The following is a 14,981-nucleotide window of genomic DNA, read 5'->3' on the forward strand; positions in this document are numbered from 1 at the left end:
CCTATAAGTTGCATCGTAAAAGAATAATAGTACTCTTTACAAAGCCATATAGAATAAGTCAATGACTCAACAATATATGGCCAACGACTCAACAATATATCGAGTCCCTAGAATAAGGCGATGGCGTGTGTGTCTGCAATTCTACTATCTGAACATAAGATCATGTCAATTATAATGCTAGTAATATGTATACAAAATAGAGTTTTCAAACTGTAATCCAATTAAATAACACGGGTTTGAAAGCTAGTAAACCTTATCTACTTTGATGTTTTATAATCATTAAAACGAATATATACATAAACACACACACATACACACACATACTTTGTAATTTGTAATTTGTAATTTGTAGTTTGTAGTTTGTGATTTGTTTGTGGTTTGTGGTTTGTAGTTGTATAAAGATATCAAGGTCCAAAATCAAGCTTGATCATTGTATCCATTGTGAAACAACATTCTAGTCAACCATCCACTATTCTTTTGTCTATCACCTTTAGGAACTCTGAATAACCAATAAAGGAAAATAGTGAAAACCATATTAAATGCAATGAACCCAATGAAAACTCCACAATCACGACCAAAGTTCTTTATTGAAATTCCCAAAGTTTGTAAATATTGGTTAGTTTCATTCATTCGACAATACTCGCAAATGCTCGTATCCTCAGGGTTTGTAAGGTATCCCCCAGCAATGGCGATATAAGCACCCATATAATCTTTACACTTTTGGACACCGGGATATTCAGGGGGGAAGTGCAAGTACTCATTTGGAGCACATTTGACATGGGAATTACCCACTCCAATGGATAACATTCCCGAAATCAAATAAGTAAACGGGTTGAAACGATACAAGAAAATCCAAAACTTGGGCATAAAGTCTTTTGTAGCAATAGCACCGCAAAATGTCATACATATTGTGATCAACAATGAAATACCATTAGCAGCATTATCGGCCAACTGGTTAAACGAAATACACAATTGGGCCAATGTCGAACTGTAAATGAACATTAGCGTCATGATGACCCACATCAATACCCCTCTTTGAGCTACGGCGTCCCCTGCGTTTCGATACATTCCCACTGGGTAATACCACGAGAAAAATGACAATGAAGCAGCAACAACCTGGTAAGGTATCTCAGCAGTGATTTGCGCCAAGATGAAAGCTAACCACGAAAACGTCTTTGCCGGCCTCTCTCTTGCTTCATACAAATCACGTTGGGTAACAAACATAGGAACATACTGCTGAGCTAAAGTAGTCATAACAACAAACAACATGAATATAGAAAGCATTTGATTTTGCAATCCTTGCATTGAATTCAGCGCCTTGAAAAACGTGAACCCATTGAATAACGAACAGAATACAGCCATTGCAAACTTAGAATAAATATAGGAGGGAGTACGCCAATATTGTTGGAACAATCGCTTTAAAACGTAAAAATATTGTTTCCATAATGGCGATGCATAAGACCTTTTGTCATCTGGATCACGAATCATTGTGTTTGCACCATGCTTAGCTTCTAACCTGTCCAATTCTCTTTGTACTGCTCTATACTCTTTAGAATTCTTCCAAACTTCAAAATAATCTTGATTTGCTTGAGAACCTGGCGCAGCTCCAATGACACGCAACATCCACTCTGCGGGATTGGCGTTTGGAGGACATTTGGGAGCACCATGAGATTCAAAATACTTGATTAATGTTTGGCATTTATAACCAAACTCTCCAAAATAAACAGTTTCTCCGCCTCTTCGAAGAAAGAGTAAACGATCAAATTCTTCAAGTAAAATGGCAGATGGTTGGTGAATGGTACATAATATAGCTTGGCCGTGGTTTGCCAATTTCCGAATCAATTTACAAATCGACCACGCAGTTTGTGAATCTAAGCCCGATGTAGGTTCATCTAAAAACACCAATAATTTGGGCTTTGCCACTAGTTCAACTGCAATGGTTAACCGTTTCCTTTGCTCCACATTTAATCCCTCACCGGAAACACCAACAACTGCATTTGCATACTGCTCCATTTCTAATAGTTCAATAATCGTTTCAACGTATGTATCTTTTTCCCTTCTAGGCACATCATTAGGTTGTCTCAAGTAAGCACTAAACCTCAAAGCTTCTCGAACCGTAGATGTCTCCAAATGTAAATCTTGTTGCTGAACATATCCAATCGATCTTTGAAACGAATTATCTAAAGCACCCCCATTCACCATTCTTGAACCAGAAGTAATGACACCAACAGTTAATCTCTCGCTCAATGCATTCAATAAAGTCGTCTTACCGGCACCAGAAGCACCCATTAACGCAGTGACTTCTCCCGGTTTGACCCAACCATCAATGCTATTCAATATAGTGCGATCTTTACCCTTGACATTTATCTTGTAAGATATATTTCTCCAATGAAAGACATTTGAAGTTTCTAAAATCTTATCACTCATTGACCCATCCGAATAATCAGAACATTCAGTAGATCCACTATATCCGTGCAGTTTCTCGTCATCGTAAAAGCTAGAACCTCTTCCACCACCAGAACAAGCTTCTTCATCTTCACTTTCCTTTCTCATTCTTCTAATATCTTTCCTTCTAAACACCAATATTTCCCCCTTGGACATTTGACTGTGGTTATACTCAACAAATACAACAGTTGTTAAGAATAGAAATATAACAAATGCCAATAATATACCAAAGTTCCTCCATGCGTGTCCCCAATCATAGCTGAACGCCGTTTTAATGTATGAATCTCCATCAACAAAAGTCGTACCAGGCTTGGAAGCCAATGAAGCACAAACCACGGAATCACCACTCGATGGATATCCAAACCCTGAAGGAACAAATGTGGCACAGTCAAAATTGCGATTATGGAACTCATTGACAATCAAAGCCTCATATGCATACGACAAGGGGTTAAGCCAATGGATCCATTTGCACCAACCAAGCATATAAGTTATTGGAATAGCAAAACCGGTAAATGTAGTCATTGCAAATAGTAACAATGACGACGGAGTCATCGCCCGAGCCAAGGTTTCAGTATATGCACCAATTGTTCTGAATAAATGAGACATCATCAACGTCGAAAGAAAGTTGATCAATAAATAGAAAAAGAAAGCTCCAGGCTCTCTTTTGAAATTGACCATAAAGTATAAGACCAAGTTGAAACAAACACTAGAGACAACTTTCAAAGGTAGGTCTGCAATAATTGATCCTATGGCATCTGCCATTGGTGGGTAAAGTGCATATTCACGATGTTTTTGAACAACAGGTCTGCTTTCATAAATTTGGTAAATCTCCAAAACCGATGAATAAGCATTGAACAATAGAGCATAGTACATGACTGCACCCCGATAATAAAAGGAATTCGTGTTGGGCTGTAAATTGTAAAAGACCGAGGCCAAGATCAAACTCATCACAACGTTACCAACAATGGTTAAAAGGGGGAATAGCGGATCACCCTTCATTCTGTTGAAATTCCGTTGAGTGACATAACGTACTTGCATAGGTAATGATACCGTGTATGGAGACTTGATATGAGTATGCTTGGCCTTCTTAGCATACATTGCTTCAAAGATTTCCTGTTTTTGGTCATAATTTTCAAAATTATCCAAATATTCATCAATTTCCTCCAACAAAGCTTGTCTTTCTGATGATCTTCTCCAATACCTATAAAACTCCTTTGGTGTTCGAGGTACTATTTTCTCAAATCCTGGCCTAACTATCCTTTCAGCAGGGTTTGTTATTGAAGTAAGAAAATCCGGGGTAGTTTGTCTTTCTTGGTATACAAATCCCATCTTTTGGAAATATGATGAAGCTCGACGGCTTGAACCAAAGAATATTTGGTATCCCTCATACATCACAATAACCTTATCAAACAAATCGTAAGCATCTTGAGAACACTGGTAAATAGCAATCAATGGTGTGTCATTCAAAATAGACGCCGAAGTTTTTAACGAGCTAATAAACTCCAACGCAGTAGCGGCATCTAAACCACGGGTTGAGTTATCCCAGCATTGAATTGATGCCTGCACCAAAGAAACTTCAGCAATTGATACCCTTTTACGCTCACCTCCCGATACTCCTCGAACGTAATCATTACCAACTTTGGTATCTTTTGTATGAGATAAGCCATAAGTGGCCATAACAACATCAACAATGTGTTTTGCGTACTGTTCACGAGACACACCAAGCGGTCTGTTTCTTGGTGTTTTCATTAATGCTGTAAATAGTAAAGTTTGTCCAACAGTCAAGTTTGGGAAAAGGGTTTCCGTTTCAGCACAGTAAACAACTTCGCCTCTTAGGTTTTGCTTAATTTCCTCGGGCGTTATACCATCGTAGGATATGATTGAGCCGTCAGCAACTTTGAACCCTTCTGTATGACAAGCAATTGTTTTCAAAAAAGTAGAGCATCCCGCGCCAGGCCTTCCAAGTACAACTGTAACTTCGCCTGGCTTTATCAACCCTTCCATGGGTTTCAAAATATCAAAAGTATAGTCATTTTGTTCCTTTTTAAACTTGTTTAGTAATTTCGCACCATACTTCAAAAACCCATTGGATACAGTAGTTTGGTAAGTTGACTCAATGGCGTCTCCATAGACTCGAAGATTCTTATATGCTACACCCAATTTACCTGGTTTATAATATTCCGAATCGCTTTGATATAGTCTCCACATATTTTGCACCCATCTTTTTGAGTTGAACAAAGGCGATTCTGGGTCAAGCGTGGGATCTGTCTTGTCAATGACTGGATTGACACCATATGTTGGTGATGTTGGTGATGTTGGTGATGTTGGCGATGATCCTGTGATTCTTGTTGGTGTTGCGGGGGTAGCACCATTACCAGCAGCAGGTGTCGCTGTCGTTCGATCTAAACGGGACACATTATTCTGTCTCATAAAGGACTCATCAAAATAAGATGGGGCACCTTGTGTTAGAGTTCTTGCCAAGTAATGAATCTGAGCTGAAGCACTCTTGTTGAAACCAGAGTAGTAACCATAATAAGGTTGTCCTCCATGTTTTCGTTCATTATAATAGCCATGGTACGGTTGCCCTTCTGTTTGCTTGTGTTGTCCTGTCATGATAGATGGTCAACTTTTTTTATATCTGTATAAGGAAGTGGGAAGGAGAAGAGAGAGATTCTGTTTGAGATCTCTCGAAATCTGGGTATAAGAAATAAGTAACGAAAAAGAAATGAAAATCTGAAAATCTGAAAATCTGAAAAAAAAACAAAAAACCAACTGGTACTTAGTCAATTAGCCACCTAATGTTGATATGCCAGTTTAGTAGCTACTTAACCTGGAACTGTATTATCTCTCTATTTGCAAATAACGAAAGGAATGGATTTGTTTCCCTATCTTTCTTCTATCTTTTTTTATTTATTTTGACTCTATTTTTTTGGATAAGGAAAGAATGGAAAAAAAAAAAAGAGAAGCTATTGAAGGAAGTTTGGTAAAAGAAGGAATTAGATAGTTTTTAAAACACTTTTTTTAATTTTTGAAAGAGATGTCTAAAAGAAACTTACTAATAGGGAGATATATACTACAATAAGCCAGGTACCAGAAAGTTTAACTGACAGTACCTAAATAATATTATGTCAAACAAAATCATTATTTTTAGTGATGTCTTAACTCTGTTAAGAGACGATTTTATAATTTTCCTTATACCTCATTTTGGTTATTGCAAAAAAGAAAAAAAAATAAATAAATTAAATTGGGTTATTCTAAAATTATTACGCATTTGTGCATAAATTGGCCGGCCAACATATATTCCCTAGAAAAAAGGTATAAAATTAAAAATATTATGACATAATGCGCACGACTTTGGATGGGGCTGGTATGATGGAGGGGCAGTGGGGCGGTGAGGCGCGGGGACGCGGGGACGCGGGGGTGGAGAATACGTCGATCCTGATACGTCAAACGTATGGCAAAATTGACGACGTCAAATAGTAAATAATAATATAACTATTAGCAACTACAACAAACATAAAAAAGGGGACACAACCCTAGAAAGCAGGTTATGAATATTTAATCATGCCAATGTAAGTTTCTCGGGCTAAGAGAAACTTCAACAACCTACCGGGATTGGCGGAGGGAAGAGTGGGGAGGATGAGGATGAGGATGAGGAAAGGAAGGGTTAGAGAAAAAGAAATGGTGAAAAAAGAAAAAAACGTTTGAAACTTCTTACGAGGGAGAGAATGAAAAGGAGAAGAATATATGGGTTTTTCACCTAATAATAGGAATAAGGAGGAGGTTTTGTAGATGGGAAAAAAAAAAAAAAAAAAAAGCTTTTCATTCTTGTTGGTTCCTTGAAAACAAAAAAAAAAAATATCATGGACAATTGATTATCTCTTGGAAGAGTTTCATCTTTGGGACAAGTCACCTCATTGAAAGAGTTGACTTCTTTTTCAACAAGTTGATCATCTCTTTTAACAAGCAGATGACTATTTTTTTTTTTTCAAAAAAAAATCCCCACCTGATTCTCCACTTCTGAGAGCTCTCTCTCTCTCTTTACTTTTACAGTAAACGAAATTTCATGTTTAAAAGAAGGGCACTCTGTTGTATGGCATTTTTCTTTTTCCTTATTTTTTCTTCTTTGCGATTTCAGTCTGATGATACTTTCCTGTTGTGGTAGTTATTATTGAAGTAATTACTATTGTTTGGAGTTTGTACTTATTAGAAGATATGCACAAATCACACTCCGTAAAAAACAAAGTGGGGCAACACAAACCTTTTTTGACTTTGACCTTAAATCTAAAGCAAATAGTGTAAAATTAAACTTCCTGATTTGGCAAAGAAAATAAATAGGAAAAAGAAACAAAGAAGAAAGAAAAAAAATAAAAAAAAAAACCCCCCTGTTAATCGGAAAATAATTACTTGCTACCATATGTAAGACTCTTGCTACCAACACAATCGCTCATTGCTACCACGATCGATTGCTAGCTGCTTTACCATTGCTTTTAAATTATTATTATTACTTCTACAAGTCAAAGTTTTTTATGTGTTTCTGCAAGATCCTGTTTGATTAAGTGAGTATTGATCTTACGATAGATAACATTGATTAAACTACCTTTAAGTTACGTGTAGATTATATAGTTACCGCATTCATTATCTTTTAACTATAAACTTTGAATTTTTGATTGTTTTCGAATACGAAAACAGTCCTGATGACTAGATCTATCAACAAAAGTGTACCTGAATGTTTCATAGGTAGTTTAAAGCTTATTTTTTTACACACTCTTTTTTAAGTGTAAAAAATAAATGAAAACTTTATATAAGGCAAGGTTAGTCTTTGATGTCATATCAAAAAACCTTGTTTCAATACTTTATTTAAAAAGAAAAGAGTGTTTGGTATCTTAAAACAAGAAACCTTATAAAGGTTAAAGCCGTTATAGTAAGAAACAATAAGATAAGAAAAAAAAATATGCGCAAACCCGGAATCGAACCGGGGGCCCAACGATGGCAACGTTGGATTTTACCACTAAACCATTTGCGCTTCTGATATGACTTTTGTTTGTCAATAAAGTTACTAGTCTACTTGTTCAATGGTATTGATCTACCAGTTAGCGATTGCTAATGCTTTACACTTGGTTGATATTACTGCTTTACAATTGGTTGATATTAATAATTTAAGAAAAGAAAAGTCAAGAAAACTTATAAAAGAATAGCAATAACATAATAGCAATAACCAGCATCAGGCATTCCGCATGATACGTTTATTTCTCAGCTAGCAGAATACACAGATTACTTTGTAGACAAGGCAATAAGAGTTGAGCATACTGTTAAAAATACTAACATACACCTTTTCGGTAAAGAGTAGAGAAACCTATACTTTACAATACTTTGTATTACAATTATACACCTTATTTATATCAAGATACTACCGAGAGAAGCAACACTTGGTAGCAACACCATATTATTAGTAGGCAATTGGTGATCAAGCTGATTAACATCGACACTATCGAGCGACACTAGCTGTCACTGACACTATTGAGCAGAGCGAGATAGTCTATATCTCTAGTCTGTGCTCTCTACTCTAGACTCGCTTTGCTCGTCTAGTCTCTTCTCCAGACTTGTCTCTCTTCTCTTTTCAACTAGACTCGCTTTGCTCGTCTAGTTTAAGTATTGTTATATTGCTACAACAGTGTAGCTTTGGTGTTTAACAACCTCGGTTCATCACATGGACCCAAACAATTTAAAAAGTTTGTTTACACCGTTGATGATTTTTACCTCTATAACATTGTCCAAATGCTACTTTCAAGAGTGAGATGGCGAGGGCACCTAAACTTGGCTTACTCGAGTATGATAGTAGAGTATGAGACTATGAGAGTATGACGCACCTCAGCAGCTACTCCATCTCGCTTCGCTCAATAACCTCAGCAGCTACTCCATCTCGCTTTGCTCGATAGTGTCAACCAGCCTATAAGTGGTAGCGTTCGATGAGCTATATGAAAAATTTAGAGAAGGAAGGAGGGGTATTAAGCTAGATAGCAAATTCAAACCAGATACTTTCAACAAAGATGTCAAAACGTTCTGTTCAAAGAGTAGTTAACGCTAGTACGTTTCTGAATATAGGGTCTTTTTTTTGCAAAGATCTTTTAAGAAATACTAACAAACCAAAGTCCAAAAATTCTACCCAATTGCATTAGCTGATAAAACATGGGATAATACTGGTTTATTGGTAGACTCTAGCTATGAAGACCAATTGCAGGAGTGCTCTCCCATTAAGGTGCTTTTAACAATTGACTTGACACAATCTGTTGCAGAGGAAGCTGTAAAAAATAATGTCAAGTTTATAATGGCGTATCATCCATTTATATTCCGCGGTTTAAAATCAATTACTCAGCAAGATCCTCAACAGAGATCTTTGATTAAGTTGATCAAGAATCAAATCAGTGTTTACTCGCCTCACACAGCTGTAGATAGCGCGAATGGCGGAGTCAATGATTTTTTAGTCGATGTCATTACCAAAAACTTGGCTATTGAATCTAGCAAGCCAATTGAGAAGGATCTAAACTTTCCAGAAAGCGGTATGGGGAGATTTGTTACATTGAAAACACCCTCCAAATTGAAGACGCTAGTAGGAAATGTGAAATCAGGATTGAATCTTCAACATGTACAAGTTGCCGAGTCAACAAAGGAGATCAAGACAATAGCAATATGCGCAGGTTCAGGAGGCAGTGTTTTTAAAAACTTTGAAGCTGACTTGTACTTTACTGGAGAATTATCTCATCATGAAGCTTTATATTTCAAAGAGTCTGGATCAAGTGTCATTTGCTGTAACCATTCAAACACCGAACGTGCATTTTTGGAAATTATCAAAATGCAACTACAAGAGGAGCTAAACTCCGAAATGGGCGATCAAGTGATTATAAGTGAAACAGATAGAGACCCTTTCGAAACATGGTAAACAAGAACCAAGAAAGAAGGAAGAGGGAAGAAGGAAGATGGAAGAGGGAAGAAGGAAGATGGAAGAGGGAAGAGGGAAGAAGGAAGAAGGAAGAAGGAAGAGGGAAGAAGGAAGAAGGAAGAGGGAAGAGAGAAGAAGCAAGAGAGAAGAAGCAAGAGAGAAGAAGCAAGAGAGAAGAAGCAAGAAGCAAGAAGCAAGAAGCAAGAAGCAAGAAGCAAGAAGCAAGAAGCAAGAGTTGCACCAATGTAACTCCCATCGACTTTGTAGCAATTGGTAGCACTTATTCTATTTCTTTTCAATTTTTCACTAAACTTTTGCTTTGCAATGAAGCAATGACCTTCTTCTTTGATACCATTGCCCTGAACAGCGACTCTTGATCTGTTCAACTAAGCCTGTATCACTATATTTTGTTAGGGCACTCCTGATCTATGACATTTGAGTCTTAAGAAAGAGAGGATGGTTGATGCACAGCCAAAAGACGTGGTTTTACCATGTTGCTCTACTGGTACATCTGGGAAACCACCATCGCCAATTAAGATCCATGTTTCCAAAGGTTCCGAAGTGCCAACCCATAATTTGAAATCGACGATTGTTGCGTGTACGGGCACGCCTTATATCTTCTTGTACGGTGGGTTTGACGAGAATGATGCATTGGATAGTAAAGTATACCTTTTGAATACAGATAGTATGGAATGGGAAGTTGATGATAAAGTGGACGGGCTATACCGAGAGGGACATCTGGCAGCGTTCATCAATAACGGAAACATCTTGATATTCGGAGGATTGCCATTTGATGACGAAATATCCAATGACACCAGAAATAATAGGAATTATAAGGAGTTTCGAAAAGACAGTTTAATGATGATTTATAATATTTTTGATAGAAAATGGATAGGTCCACCGGAATTTGCTTTGGAAAATGCACCAAGCTCTCGCTCAAGACACGCTTGTTGCTTGACCCCAGATAGATTGAAATTGTATATCAGTGGCGGGTTGGTGAAATCGTCACCTTTAAGTGATTTATATTGTTATGACCTCACAATGGGCACTTGGTCCGGCCCATTCAAGTTTGTTCCTCGATTCGATCATAAGATGATATATTACAATGACCGCATCTTTCTCTTTGGTGGTTTGGATGGAGACATGAACCATGTGAAAACTATTACTTATTATTCCTTGAAAAATAAAACCTTTGGAGAAGTATCGATTTCAAATTGTATAACTAGCAATTTGTCCTCCTTGTATTATGATTTACACATTTTGGAAAGTCAAATAGATCCAAGCTCGAGTATTTTTTTAAACTTACCAACTTGGAATTCAGATGGAGGCATTGATATTTCCAGAGTTAGTTTGTTGAATTTCGAGGTGGAGGTTCTATTTGAGCAGTTAAAAGTGTCGAAATTTTTAAGCCAGGAGGGGGAGGGAGAGGGGGAGGGAGAGGGAGAAAGAGGGGGGGAGAAGGAAAAGGAAAAGGAAAAGGGAAAAGCTTGTCATTATACGTGGATATGCGCTGTTACCAACGATAAAGGTAAGCTATACCTTTTGGGGAATAAAAAGAAACAGTTTACTCACTTGTTTGGTTCATTGATATCGGGGGAACAAGTAGGAGGTAACGACACCATTGTGGAAGAAGAACCTACCGAGGAAGAAGAAGAAACATTTGAGCAGACAATCAGATTGAGTTATGTGTTGGAAATGGATTTGGAAGCTTTGGGAATTCACGAGGTAAAGCAAGATCTGTTATCGGCAGATTTTATAAATTTATTCAACACAGGCCAATTTTCAGATTTCCAAATTGAAGCATTAGCAACTGAACAAGATCGACAACATTATGAAAATCAAACCACTTATGAGACAAAGATTATACCTGTACACAAGTCAATTTTAATTGCTCGATGGCCTCATTTTTGCCGTATGATTTCTTCTGGTATGAATGAAACCATAAATGATAAAGTATTGATACCTGATCCATATCCAGGCGTGAGAGCTATGTTGTATTACTTGTACCTGGGAGAACTTGAAGACAATGAACATTTGCTGATTCTTGATTATTCAGGGCTACTAATCTTGGCCAATTTATACGAACTACCCAAGCTCAAGAGTCTAGTATTGCAAAAGCTATATACACTATTCAATCAGTTCAAATTATCAAACGATATAAGTGAACATCTGATTTCGACCTTGTTACAACTTTGGAAAGATTTAAACTTGGCCAATGAATCGATTCTCCTTGCAAAAGTGATTGGTTGCATAAAAGAGAAATGGAGCGTTATCACTAGATCAAAGGCATTTGTTCATCAATTATCCAAGGAGGATATTGTTAAATTATGTCAGGATTCAACTGATGATTATCTGATTTGTCAAGGTGCCGGATCCGCATACCGCAATCTTTTCCTATCTCAATCATCCTCACTATTTGCTAATACTGAAGCTAAGATGAGTTCCAGTCGAAACTCATTGAATTCGTTGGACCTTACAGCTACTCCCGATACACCTGCTCGGAACACAAATTCCCCATTTATGGTTGATTCTCCAGCACATCACTCTTTACAGTTACAAGCACCAACATTCCCTGAGGAATTAGATTAAGAGAGAGAGAGAGAGAGAGAGAGAGAGAGAGAGAGAGAGAGAGAGAGAGAGAGAAAACAGGTTTGTATAAATCAGACACTTCAATTATTAAAATTATCTTCTATAAAATGATGTATTGCGTCTCCAATTGAATCAACACTATCCTCTATTTCTTCAATTATATCTCCAATGAAGCCACCAAATCCTTCATGAAGTGTTGTTGTTGCAGTAGCGGTGGTGGTGGTGATGACCGTATGAGTATCAGATGTAACGGTGACTTCAAAATCACTTGGCTTGGGTATTGATTGCAGTTCAAACAGAGTTAGTGATGACTCTTTTGATTTTATTGATTCACTAGGATTAGGGTTTTTTGAAACGTCTTCTGGTTTGCCTTTATTTCCCTTTCTCCAAAGCTGATCGTACGTTGCATTGTTGCGAACAATATGTTCTACTTCAAATGGCAAATCAGGGAAACTCAACTCATCGCTCCAATCGCTGGGCAATTCTTTACTGGCGATAATGTTTATGTTCATAGTACCGTTATTTGGAGAAGAAACCAAATTTAAAGTATCACAAATGATGTTATACACTTCAGTGTTGGCAAAAGGTTGGACCTTTTTAGAATGAAATTTTTCTTTAAAGTAAGGCCCATCGGCTAAAAATATGGCTCGCATCAACAAATGCGAGTTATCATACCCATGTACTCCTTTTGGCTTGTATTCGTATCCATCATCTTTCATTTTTTGATGTGTAGTTATAGCATAGCCCACATTAGGAAACAACCAAATTGGTGCCAACCTATAGTTATATCGATGGTCTTCCAAACTGCCACCAAATTGTAGTCTTTTTGGGATGTCTTCCACCTTGTATAACTGATAATTTTTTGTCACTTCTGGGTCAAGTTTACTAAAGTTTTGGACTAATTCGTTATAAGTTTCTTCCAGGTTTCCCTTTGGTCTTAAACCAAATAATGGCCATCCATCAATATGTTCGATCTTAGCCAAATCTATTAAATCATCAAGGTACAATACTCTATCTTTAGATGTAGGTGCCATCCCATGATCACTCACAATTATCAAGTTGACAATATCATCTAGATTTCTATTATGTAACTCTCCTTTTACCAAGTCGACAAAATTATCAACATATGTCAAGCTTTGAGTTAAATTGTCTCCTGATATACCGTATAAGTGACCATACTGGTCGACTGTAGGAACATAAGTCAAAATTAATTCTGGTCTATCTTCAATTTCACGATCGAGCCATTCCATGAGTCTATCAACTTTAGCAGATAAAAGTTCACCTTCAACAAATTTATCATAATCTTTGTCAGGTCCAATATGCGGTACTTCTGAACCAGGCCACATGTGCACTGCCGATTTCAAGCCTTGTAGCTTTGCAGTTTTCCATATTGGTTCACCGCCCCTCCAGAAATCAGGATCCAAGCCTCCCTTTTTTGGATCTGTATTGATAAATTGTTTTTTCAACTTTGGATCCCAAAAGGTGTTTCCAACAATTCCGTGTTCTGATGGATATAGCCCCGTGACCAAGGTCCAATGATTAGGGAACGTCAGAGAGGGGAAACTTGGCGTCATATATGGAGCCCCATAATCATTGATCATCATATTGTGTAATGTCGGCGTATCTTGGGGGTTTATATAGTGAGGATGGAAACCGTCCAACGATATCAAAATGGTTGTCGGGTAGAAATCATGAGTTGAGTTTGAAAAAGTTTTCTTTTGATAATTGCTCAGTTGTGCCTTCCCCCCGATAGCAAGGTTCAGCTTTGTTAGATATAGGACTAATATCACAATTGCAATTAAAAGTATCGTGACACCACCGATAATTGTTCTATTCTTTACTTGATTCTCCAAGAGCCTCAATCTGCGATCTCTCAAGTCTATAGGTGGTGGCTGATCCTCCTCATATTGGTGTTCGTAGTCATCATCCTCCTCGTCGTCGTTGTCATAATCACGATCAGGTGTTTCAACACTCGACTCTGAACGCTGTATCATCTCATAGTCATTACCCCTACCCCTACTATGATTATTAGTAAATAGCCGTTTGAACTTGGTTATAAAGCCGCCACCTTCATTCAAGTTATTCGAATAACTATTCTCATAATCGAGTCCCGTTAAGAAATTATCATGATCTAGTTCAAAGCTATTGTGTTTTCGATGATGTTCATGAAAGATAATGTCATCTTCGGGATCGTCCATGTCAGTTACTGGAATATCCGCCGCATGCGGTGTACTGTAGTTTATAGACATCTTTTGTTTTAAAGCTATTGAGTTGTAGAGAAGCTGTTGAAGGGAAGGTGGTGGTGGTGGATTTGATATTCGGTCAAGTTTGAAAGTAACAAAGTTGCCCATTTCCGAGGGTAAATTGTGAGCCACGTGACCGGTTTTTATACATTATCTTTTAAGGGGTAAGCAGATGTAGGATGGAAGAGAATTGGATATATAGAGATATAGAGGTGACAGGTGTAGACTGATAGATATGGAAGGTAATTGAGCAGTTTGCTTTTTAACTAGATTTTGAACATTATCACTATCGACACTATCGAGCAGAGCGAGATAGTGGAGCACACTAGCTGCCACGACACTATCGACACTATCGAGCAGAGCGAGATAGTGGAGCAACACCGACTAGTTTACACTCTATAATTTATTTTGAGTTGAACAAGAATTGAGTTTTGGTTCTTTGGAGTTAGTTTCTATAGCGACGATTAGTGATCTCTTTGCTGGCTCTTGCATTAAATCCCTGTGCTATCAAGAACTCGTGTGTACATGTATTCGAAGCCATCTTTTAAGGCCATCTCTTGAGGCCATTTTTTAAGACCATCAGACCATTTCCATTGAGCATACAACTATCAAAGCTTCTAATTCAACAACTTCTAACATTATCAGAGTAATTTTCAGTGATTTCCTGTCAAATATGGTGCTACCTTTGAATGGCTGCAAAATATTCAAATCTAATCAATTACACAAAAGGAAAACACTCTCTATAAGTTAACAAAGCGACGCTA

At 37.5% G+C, this 14,981-nt stretch overlaps 4 protein-coding genes across 4 annotated transcripts; 2 read left to right on the forward strand and 2 right to left on the reverse strand. All coding sequences in view use genetic code 12, as the record gives it.

Moving 5' to 3' along the window:
- Nucleotides 1–417: 417 nt before the first annotated feature.
- Nucleotides 418–5,058, reverse strand: CDR3 (Cdr3p; the record flags this gene model as incomplete). Its single annotated transcript, XM_049322699.1, has 1 exon — nucleotides 418–5,058. One exon carries the CDS (start codon nucleotides 5,056–5,058, stop codon nucleotides 418–420), a length of 4,641 nt encoding a protein of 1,546 aa, XP_049181290.1.
- A 3,165-nt stretch (nucleotides 5,059–8,223) lies between these two features.
- NIF3 (Nif3p) lies at nucleotides 8,224–9,385 on the forward strand (the record flags this gene model as incomplete). The annotated part of the gene is made up of 2 exons (XM_049322700.1): nucleotides 8,224–8,275; nucleotides 8,598–9,385. The coding sequence occupies 2 exons, from the start codon at nucleotides 8,224–8,226 to the stop codon at nucleotides 9,383–9,385; spliced, it is 840 nt and encodes a 279-aa protein (XP_049181291.1).
- Nucleotides 9,386–9,841: 456 nt separating this feature from the next.
- KGF56_001565 (uncharacterized protein) lies at nucleotides 9,842–11,974 on the forward strand (the record flags this gene model as incomplete). The annotated part of the gene is made up of 1 exon (XM_049322701.1): nucleotides 9,842–11,974. The coding sequence occupies one exon, from the start codon at nucleotides 9,842–9,844 to the stop codon at nucleotides 11,972–11,974; it is 2,133 nt and encodes a 710-aa protein (XP_049181292.1).
- Nucleotides 11,975–12,054: 80 nt separating this feature from the next.
- Nucleotides 12,055–14,223, reverse strand: KGF56_001566 (nucleotide diphosphatase/phosphodiesterase; the record flags this gene model as incomplete). Its single annotated transcript, XM_049322702.1, has 1 exon — nucleotides 12,055–14,223. The coding sequence occupies one exon, from the start codon at nucleotides 14,221–14,223 to the stop codon at nucleotides 12,055–12,057; it is 2,169 nt and encodes a 722-aa protein (XP_049181293.1).
- Between the last annotated feature and the right edge of the window lie 758 nt (nucleotides 14,224–14,981).

Source organism: Candida oxycetoniae (assembly GCF_023343755.2).
Source record: "Candida oxycetoniae strain CBS 10844 chromosome Unknown scaffold1, whole genome shotgun sequence".
NCBI classification, from domain to species: Eukaryota; Fungi; Ascomycota; class Pichiomycetes; order Serinales; family Debaryomycetaceae; genus Lodderomyces; species Lodderomyces oxycetoniae.